The sequence below is a fragment of the Sphaeramia orbicularis genome, chromosome 4 (assembly GCF_902148855.1).
Source record: "Sphaeramia orbicularis chromosome 4, fSphaOr1.1, whole genome shotgun sequence".
Lineage (NCBI taxonomy): Eukaryota > Metazoa > Chordata > Actinopteri > Kurtiformes > Apogonidae > Sphaeramia > Sphaeramia orbicularis.
This window is the reverse complement of record NC_043960.1, coordinates 47,717,004-47,727,646: the sequence shown is the minus strand read 5'-3', so window position 1 is coordinate 47,727,646 and position 10,643 is coordinate 47,717,004. Positions and strand designations below refer to the sequence as shown.

The 10,643-nt window shown below is 38.1% G+C and overlaps 1 protein-coding gene across 3 annotated transcripts in view; it reads left to right on the top strand.

The window, feature by feature from the left end:
* zfr2 (zinc finger RNA binding protein 2) overlaps positions 1-4,715 on the top strand; it is a 64,460-nt gene extending 59,745 nt beyond the window's left edge. For all 3 annotated transcript variants that reach the window (XM_030132074.1, XM_030132073.1, XM_030132076.1), the window contains 3 exons: positions 1,374-1,485; positions 1,585-1,682; positions 1,789-4,715. In XM_030132074.1, coding sequence (XP_029987934.1) covers positions 1,374-1,485; positions 1,585-1,682; positions 1,789-1,962 — 384 coding nt within the window. In that variant the 3' untranslated portion in view covers positions 1,963-4,715. The remainder of the gene's footprint in view (positions 1-1,373; positions 1,486-1,584; positions 1,683-1,788) is intronic.
* The last annotated feature ends 5,928 nt before the right edge of the window (positions 4,716-10,643 follow it).

Sequence of the window (10,643 nt, the reverse complement as noted above, 5' to 3'; positions counted from 1 at the left end):
AGTAAGTCTGTCTGTCAACCATCATTTCATTTCTAGATCAGTACAACAGTCATTCAATCATTTTCAATTCATTTACTGCAGTTTTAGTTATGTGCACTCAGGCTCAACTTCAGCCTTTTCCTGTTTGTCTGTCATCCATCCATCATTGTCCATTCCTATATATGTTGCTGACTTATTAAGGATACAGTTATGTTCATTTTCTGAAACTTTTTCACTCCATAACTGTCAGTGGACTAAAGCTAACATCAGAGATGCCGCTGTTTGACATGAGGGGGATCCATCCTCTGATGGCTCTTGTCAAGACAGACGTGACATCAATCGGCAGCAACCTGCATTAATTCATTATTTACCTCAAACTCTCTCTGCAGAACATTTCTCATCACCCCTTTATCATTTATTCCCCCCATCAGTACTCATGTGTGTTAAGATACCCCTTATGCATTCCAGATGTTCTGATAGTAGTGGCAAACCAGATATACAGTGATGTTATATTTGGTAATTTATTTAACACTACAGTGTCTGAACCCTGAATGTCTGCTTGTAGGTGAAAAAGTGTGTAATCTTAAACTCTGTTTGAACTCTGTTCTTGACCTCTCATCGTGTTACTTGAGGGCTTACATTCCAATCACATGGAGCTTCCCTTAAAGGATTAGAATCAATGGACATGTTGTATGCTACACATTTCCAGATTTTATTCCTTGGTTCAATCCTCATGAGACTGTGATGTATATTCTGTTAATTGAGATGGATAGGGACCCTTTCTTCTCTGTTTTGACTCATGTAAGACCACTCCTCTTCATCAGTCCTTCTCACACTTGATTTTGGTCTTCGTGTGTACAAAACATTTTCCAGACAAAAGGCAAGTTTGTGATTTCGTTCACAGTTCAGGCCAAAGATTCACAGTAAGCTGAAGATGTTTTAGGTTGTTGCAGGTCTCAGCTCACCTGCAGCATACCTTGTCAGATCTGCATTAGGCATAATTATCCACCGTTCCTCTGGTGGAATTTTGTCTTCCTTCATGCATTATTTGTCATGCTCCAGGAATAGGTTGGTGAAATTCTCAATCCTTTCATCTCTTTATTTTTTCAGTGCAAATACAGCTGTAGTAACTCACTATCATTATCTTCATCCATACTTAAAAACACTACAAATTACATTCAGCTGAAAAAGCCTGAAAGCTAAAAATTAATAAATAAGTTATTACTAAGGAAACGGTACATTGCTCTATGTTCTTGCGCTGGTGTCAGAATGTTGAAGACCTGAGCTTTAGAAATAGTTAACTTTGACATGAATCTTAAGTCATTTAACAGGGCTTTACACAAAAAAACATTTGATATCAAAGGTCCTTTTCATGTTTGTGTCTTTCTGTCCAGGCAATGGAGCTGCTGGTGGAGAAGGTCATCAGCAGTGCTACAGGCCCACTGAGTCCTGGAGAGGCCATGAGGAGGGTCCTGGAGTGCATCTCCACTGGCATTCTGCTACCAGGTCAGACCATTCTACAAACTGTGATTAAGAATAAACCAAAGGACGAAGGACTTATTAGTAAACCTGTTGTTTCTTTTCATCTTGGTGACTCGTCTCAAGAGGGGCCAGGTTTGTTGGACCCATGTGAGAAAGACTCAACAGATGCTTTGGAAAATATGACACTTCAGGCCAGAGAAGACATAACTGCAAGTGCACAGGTATCTCACTACATTACCCATAATCCCAGAAAAAAATCCTCTCTGAATTTAACCTTCACAATTTTTATTGAAAATGCTGTAATCTGTAAACCTCTGTTACTTCCAGCATGCACTGCGGCTGCTGGCTTTCCGTCAGATCCACAAGGTGCTCGGCATGGAGTCTCTGCCAGCGTCGAAGGCCAGTGCTCGTAACCGCAAACGCCGACGGGACGTCAGCGACACAGGCGAAGGGGAGGGGGAGGGCAAAAAAGACAAGAAAGAGGAAACGGCCAACGCTTGACCTCTGCACATTTGCTAGTTTTAGAGACTGGTAGAATGTTACAAACGTAAAACTTTATCTTGAAAACAATCTTAACACACAACTATACACGTGAACATGACTGACATCACATATTACATGTCGACTTTTGAACTGAAGAATAATGTGTTAGAGAAGGAGGGCTGATGTTTTGAAAACTACTGCAGTCCTACCAAATAGTCCTTTTCCTGCAGTGTTCCTGTAGTGTACTACGTGAGCAAAAGAAAACTGGTTCAGTGAAGATTGACGACTTTTACTGATAGCATCATTCCATTTCAGTTTACTTGCACACTAACTACTACCATCCTGCTTATTCACAACAGTTTCAACATATGTTAGTATTTTTTCTGTATTCAAGGTTCTCTGATATGGAAGCCTCCACTACACTTTAAATATCAGTTCCTTAAGCTTTATTTTAAGCTTTTTCTCAAAGGACAAGTTGGAATCGTACTCATCTCCAGGCCAGTTGAAATTTACTAGCAACATTTCGAGTTGAATGAGGCTCCTGCCGTTGCCTGACGTCTGTACAGTGGGGGGTATTTTTAGTCTGATTAAAAAAAACATGGGGCTTTAAAGTCATTGAAAGCTTTGAAACTGTGAGAGATAGGAGATGACTGATAGATCTTTTCCACCAAATGAGTTCTGCCTCTTGAACTGGTTCAGTGATTCTACAGATTTAGAATTGAACTGTGCTAATCACAGATGAGTCATCAACAGTGGTCGATGCATGCTTACAGTCATGTTATTACATATTAGCCCTTCAGCTCCAGACAACTTTCTTCTAACCTTAGTCATCCGTCAAGTGCAGCTTGCAGGTTAACAACTGCAGAACATCAAGTATGTAGGGAAAGTGGTCTCTCAAGTGGATTTCAATGATTTTTATCTCCATAAAATTAGAGTAACATTTGGATGTTTTTCTTAAAGTTTACAGTTTGCAGGATAAACAAAGAACCTTGTATGATTTAGCTCAGGTTAACATTTAACAATAAGAAATATATGGATATTGTGAAAAAATATATATATTATCAATGATACATATTCATTTTGAGCAGTCTTATTATTTTGAGCCTGCTTCATTAAAGGAACCTCAAACAGATAAGAAGAAATGACTGTAAATACTTTTACACTTTGTATTTGAGTCTCCTGTCCAGATAAACATTAACCCTGTTGGTCTGGTTTTAACTCTGGTGAGAATCGGTACAACTACAGCAGCCATGTGATTTTTCTTACAGTAACTGTACTTTTTCCCTTAGACTACATTATTAGTTGAGATATTAAAAGGAGAGTACTGTGTTTTGGCTCCAGTAGATTGATTTTCCTGGAGTTTTAAGTAAAATACTGAGTTGTATTGCAGAGAAAATATAAAATAAGATGCAGTTTTCAGGAAAAAAAAATTACTGGTGAGGGTGAGTTTATAACATTCTGAGTTGTTCATAGCCCTGGTCATGTGTTTTACAGTTTCCATTCACAAAATTCCTTTTCCTTGTAAATAATGTTTGAAGAAAATTTTAGCACATATATATTTGTTTCTCTTCAATAAAAGTGTAACATTCAGGAAAAAAAAGTTTAACCTGCAAGTTGCACTTTTTAGTTTGTTCTTGCAAAACCAGTCTGATTCTATTTCTTTTACCATTTTTTTCATTTGAACTGAAACAATACTCAATCACTACCATATGTTTTAGTTTGCAGTTGTTGCACAGTTTGTTTTTTGGTCTCACAGACTTGATTTCCACCATGTCAGTAGAATATGATACACCCACAACTTCAGGTTGAAGGAAAACTCAAGGTTCAGAACCGTGTTTTTGGATCAGAATGTTGCAAATGGTTCAAGATTAAGTTTGTGAAATGGGAACAGCAGCGGTTTGATGTTGGTGGAAAAAGATCTACATTCATAAAGTACTGTGATGTTCACTGTACCTAAGATGTACCATAAGTAATAAACCTGTGTGACCCTGGAGTGCAAAACTAATATTTCCTTCCTGAAACCTTCATGGCACCTTCGCATCATCTCCCGTTTAGCTATAGATACTTCTCTTCAGTATATTTTTAGAAACTGACAGGGTTTTGATCACACCTTGCAAACAAAGCTTCACCACAATCGCTTCCCCTTTTAACTCTGTGGAGGATCACAGTCTCCAATGAGAGAATCTCTTGTGTTGCACAGTCTGTAGCATGCTGAGAGAATGAAGCACTTACAAAATGACATTGTAACTGTATGCAGCCATAACATTATCAGTTAAATATGCCTAGTAATCATATTTTCTTCCACAGTATGTTTAGCTGATGAGAGAAGCTTCAGTCAGAAAAAAAGAAGTGTAAGACTGAAAATCTATTGTAATGATTCAAGTGGTTAAATAGTCTTTTTGACTTTTCTTCCTTGTGCCTGCATCATGTCGTGTGTTACCAGAAGACTGAGAAAAGGGGAACATTTAATGTGGTATTTTTGTCCATTAATGTAACGATTTTCACCAAGGTCATGGACAGGAAAGGGACAAATGCAACTCTTTGGCTTGAAAGTTCACGCAAGAAGAATATTATTGTGCAGTTCGTTTTTTTAGTTTGACTTCATTTACTGAGAGTGTCATGTAAGTATTGCTTATTTTATTTCTGAAGGATGTTGAAATCTTTTTTGTATTGTTCAATGGAAAGTGTGAACGGTGCTGTCCTATAATTTGATTGTCTTTGTAGTGTTACCCAAAAATTAAGGGGAGATAATTAAACACTTTTAAGCCATTGTTTTGTCTTGGGTTTTTTTTGTGTCTGTCTCTGCACTTACAGTTTAATCTTTTTAATAATGGTGCTGAATCAAGAAGACAAAATAACCCTGAAGAAATTAATAGGTGTTTTTACAGTATTATTTTTAGTATGTTATTGCTGATTCTTGAATTTACATGTTTGCAGTATTTTCACATTTTAGCTGGCTGACTAACGCATTTCATAAACGAATGAAAAAGATATACCAGTCAAAGGTAGTATAATGTGGCAGTTGTGCAGAGTAGCACAAAGAGAACTGTAAATTAAAGTGAAGGAATATGCGTATTTTTACTTAAGAACAAATTTGATGTATTTGAGTTTTATAATTTGATGTAAATCCGTGGAGACCTGGTTTGGTTTTCACACCACCAATATTCAGCAATGGAAGAAGTCAGATCATTTCATGTTTACCCACTTCCTTTATGATCCCACATGGTTGGGGAAAAAAAGAGGAAAAGAAAGATGGGGGAAAAACATAAGGTACTTTTTTTTTTGTTTTTTGCACAAGACTTATTTTTTCTTTTGGCACTTGCAAGAGTAATTTTACAGAGCCTGGGAAGGGACATGCAAAAAATAAAGATTACTGCGTTATAACACAAAAGTATTGCGTTATAACGCAATAGTTATTGCGTTATAACGCAATCATATATGCTCTCTCTTGCTTGAGATCCATACATAATATGTTGTGGTCCAGTTTGGGTCCGACCGTGCCAGGTCTGACATGCCCCCTGTCCTGTGTAGTATGACCGTAACGCTTTCATTATTTGTCTGATCGGAAAAATTCCAGCGGTTTCTGAATGAAATTCGTATTTGCCCAGCTCCACGGTTGTGGGCGGCTTCATGGATACAGGTGGATGTGCGCTGAGTGTGAATGGTCTACGCATGAGAAAGGAGGATGTGTGCATTTTATTAAAATCCTTTATACTCCTGAGCCTAAAATGGTCCACCTGGACTTGTGTTCTTATTTTGACCATAAAAAGGTCAGAAAATATGCTTTGAGTCCTTTTGTCAGTTTTTGCAGAACACTTCGAACATTCAATATAGCAGTCACTGTTTGTTTTAATACTGTAATAACAGTTTAAAATGACGAAAAACACAAAAACGGAATTTGTTTTGTTTTGTTTTTTTTAGTTTTAGCAGAGAAAAACACTGAAATTACTCATGGATACAAGATTTGAATGTTAAATATGAACTTTGAAAGTATAAAAAGTATTTACAAGAAACTGTGTGAGTATTTGCCTTTTACTCTGCAAAAAACAGGGTAAAAGTGCAAACTATACAGGTGTTTTGCCCCCACACAGGGCATTTGTCCCTTCTGTGGCTGCAGAGTGCCTTCATGTCCATGGTTCTGTCTGAAATACTTCTGTCAGTTCACAGGTCTCACACTTCCAGGCAGTGCTCCTAAGGCACTTTGCACATGGGAGATAGTCTCTTCACACCAAAAGTCAGTCATCCTGGGGATGCGTTGACTGTCTGTGGTATTTGGACTGATCATCATCAGGCTCGGCCTCCATCCTGCATCTGTGATGTGGAGCGTCTTCAGTATCTGCTCGTATCACCAGAGCCCTGCGCATCACCGTGGCTTCTCCCTCTTCATCCTTGAATGTAACTTCTGGTGGGCACAAAGAACAATGTATTACACAAACAAGAAAAGGTAAAATTGCACTACTGAGGAAAAAAAAAGTCACTGAACATCAGCATATGTGCTCTTATTTTGTAGAGCGTCATGCGCACTTTTGCGCACAGAAATTACTACATTATAACGCAGAAACTATTGTGTTATAACGCAAAAGTATTGCGTTATAACGCAAAAACTATTGTATTATAACGCAATACTTTTGAACTATTGTGTTATAACACAATAATTTTTTTTTTCTTCATGTCCCTTCCCGGGCTCCATATCATTTGACCTATATGGAGCTGTAATTTCTCAGGACAAATGTTTCCCCTGATAATGTCAGAGTGTTGTGTTAATACTGCAGTTGAGAAAAAAATATTATGAATAATTTTTTGCCTATAACAGTTTTGCACATTGTCTGCACCTTAGACACAAACCAATTTATGTACAGACATTGTTTGGACAGGCAATTGCTTTGAGACAGCAAGGGAAGCTGAACTTCCCCTAATACTTCAGTAAATTAATGGGCAGAATTGCACTATTGAATTTACAATGACTGACAACGATGTTGAAGCATCCTGGCATCGGATAACATTGGAGCTCAGTTCCATGCTGATATCAGTGGAAGAGAGGTCATTTGCCAAAGTGCCATGACTACATCAGCTGAAGAGAAAAAGGATCAAGTCATACACCTGCAAGCAGTGGCAAGCACAGACCTTTTGGGGGGCAGGTGCTCGTTGAAAAAATAAGGGCACTTTGTGATCAGTCAGTCACTGTGTTTTTATTTCTCTGGAATAAACACACTTTGAAGGTTGGTGGCAAGTTAGGCAGCTACAATGATAGATCAGTGTATTGGTTGCAAAATAAGAAAATTGTGTTTTTTTCCCCCGTCAGGACAAAAGAAGTGTACGTCTCTATTTTGAATTGAGGAGTGAAGAGTGCAGCAGTACCACTCTCTAAAGCAGAGTCCTCCTCTGTGCCATGTCTTTAAAGATTCTGATGACCTTACTGTGATTTATGTGGATGTCTGGATGAGCTGCTTCCCTGTTGTAGCTGCCTAGAATTGAATTATAGTAGTTTTAATAATAGCCTATTTTTTTCAAGTTTTGATAATAGTCTATTAAGGTAAATAAAAGATTACTGCAAGTTTTGTAACATAGAAATAACTTATGGTTGGTACAAAATAATATAATTAGCATATAAATAGTAGGCCTGTAACGGTACACGTACCGAACCGAACCGTTTCGGTACACACCTGTTCGGTTCGGTACACAGCTGTACCGAAACGGCACAGTATGTTGAGAAAAAGAAAAAGGAACAAAAGACGTCGTTCAATGCGGAACTTCAAATCCGCGCAAGTTTCACACGGACATATGGAAGGACGCACACATTAACCCAAAATATGAAATAGCAGCTGATATAAGGTTAAAAAAAAAACAACAAATATGATGTGAACCTGGAAGGAAGAGACTGAAGACCCTCCATCATCATTACAGTCCAGTTTGGATCAGTTCAGGTCCCAGTGAAAGACAACGAGGAAAGAGACATTAATAAGACAGACGTTGTTTGGCCCCTATAAACTACGGTAGTTCTAAAACACTGACACTGTCTGTCTGTCTATCACGCACGCTGTATAATAGAGGAATAAATAGAACGTTGAAAGTATGTAAAGTTTCACTTTCGTTTCACGAAAGCGTTCATTACGTTAGTTATGGACTGCACCCCCAGGTATATAACTGCGCCCCCCACCCCCCCCACCCCCCCCACCCCCAAGCTCCGACAAAAAAACAAACAAACAAAAAAAAAAAAAACGTGCACACAGGCACAAAACACAGTGTGTTCTCTGTCCTAAAATGAATAATTTGGTTCATTGTGTTGTCAATGTTTCTCTTCAGTTTGTTTTAACAGAATACCAGTTTGTCCTCTTGTTAATGTTGCACTTCATGTGGAATTTTTTTGTTGTTATTTTGATGCAGAATGTGAACTGACAGAACTGTGATTAGATTTTTCTTGTTTGTTCAAAACTACCTTTCAGGGAAAAGTGCAATACTAATGTTTAAAATACGTTTAGTAATATTAATAATTTATTTTATTTTCTATTTGATTTGTCGCAGCAGAATTATATTATTCCTGTTTTTCTATATTCTATTGTCTCCAAAAACTGGGGAGAAAATGTTAAAAAATTCATAAATGCATTAATAGACATTTTGAGGGGTTTTCTTTCTTCCCGTACCAAAACGAAAAAACCGAACCGTGGCTTTGAAAACCGAAAACGTACCGAACCGAAAATTTTGTGTACCGTTACAGGCCTAATAAATAGGGATGAGCCAGACACTCAGCTGAAACAAGTATCTGGTACAGATAATGCACTTTCGAGGAGTATTATGAGTCAATATCTGTGCTTGTGATGAATGAAAATCCTCATTAGCTGTCTGTATCCTACTGTATAGCTTCATGCCTGATTTAATATTGCAAAACCACTTTTTGTTATAAAAATAAAATGTGGACAGCTTTTAAGATGGAACAATTCAATTTTAAAATCTGAGTTAAAAGGCCCTCGACAGTTAACATGACTCTGGTCTTAACTCTGACCTTTATCTTCATCTTCTTCTTCCTCTCCCTCCTTGCTGGTGGTGGATAATTTTATCCATTAGAGCAGAGAGCTGCTCCCCTGGGCTGCCTGCTGGAGCTCCCTTTCTTTTTCTCTCCTAATCCTCTCCTTTCTAGGCATTATGCTGCATTTGGTAAATAAAAAGAGACCAACAGTATGAATAAGACTCCTTGGTTACATTACAACAACTTTTCAACTCAACTTTTCTTTTCTTCTTTTCCTTTTTTTTTTTTTTTTTTTTTTTACATGTAATTAGGAATTGCCTGTTTGTCATTTAAATAAAATTACTGCAAGTGTTAATTATGTAGCCTAATGTAAACCAATACAATACTAAATATTCAGCTCAAATATACTGATAGATTCACATGCTGTGATGACAAACTACTGACATTAGTGGTGGTCATCACATCATGTCATATTGATTTGGGCTAGCGTCTAGCTTGTTAAGCTATCTTATTGTGGGCTGTCGGCTAATGTATGATCAGCTGTGTGGTGCTGTATGAGACTGGCTACTTCACAACAGAGAGTTTAAATGCAAGTTATTGTTTGGCAACTGAGGTTTAAGAAGCAAACAAACACTCGACTCGATTCATTTATGTATGTTACCTGGCTGTTGGGACAGGGGAGGCGGAGTGTGAGGGGAACGCGTCACATCTGTGGAGACTGTGTGGGGAGGAGGGGGCGGGGGGAATAATTGGGGCATTATTACACGCTTTTAATCGTCCAGTATTTATAGATGATTATGTTGGAATGAGCCACAAACACTCTTAAAAACAAAACAAAACAAAACAAAAACTAACTTTCAAAAGGGCACATGCTTGGTCCAGACGGCAAGGGGCAGGTGCTAGAGCACCACCTTGTTAATACTGATTTTAATACTGACCATAAGTCTTCCATTAGACACCTATGATAGCTCTTCAGTTTTCATTCTCTTTCTAATCACAGGCCTAGATAGGAATATTTATTCTCAGTCAGATTCTCAATTCTGCATGTTTCCTAAGCTACTTTGTCTCTAACGATACCACATGATACAGCATAACCCAACTCCCTAAGACTTCCCAGGACAACTCCAAGGTCTTGCATTCTTTTTGTTTGTATCTTATTTTCTTTCTTCTGCTTAGCAACAGCATCATACATCATATTAACCAATCACATTTAAGCTTAGCACAGGCTACTATAAGTTAGACTGACTTCCTGGACAGGTCAGAACTGACTTCTGAGAGAGGGCAAAGCTTCGTTTGTCAGTTTCTCACTTGTGCATAATAAAGGAAGGCCTGACTGACAACCAATCCATTCTCCACAAATTTCTTTGTCGTTTACGCCTCCACGACAACCTAGTGTCTACCTGTGCACGCCACTGCCTGCAAGTGTGTATTGCTGTGGTTTTAAGATATAGATGAAGCATAACAGTCAAGCATTCCTTTTATTTTTGATTGCTTTGCTATTACACGACAAGTTTTATGTTGGAGCCGTAAGATGAGCTTCCCCTGTTTTAAAGACCAGCAGCCGCCACTGAAATTATTTGTTTTATATGGTGATATATGTCATCTGTAGACAATGTAGGGCTGAACAATTAACACTAATTGAGATGTATTTCTAAAATCATAATGTCCATGTTTTCTGATGGAGGCAAAATCTGGCCCACACCATGGTAGTGAGTTTGTGGTGTTACAGGGCTTC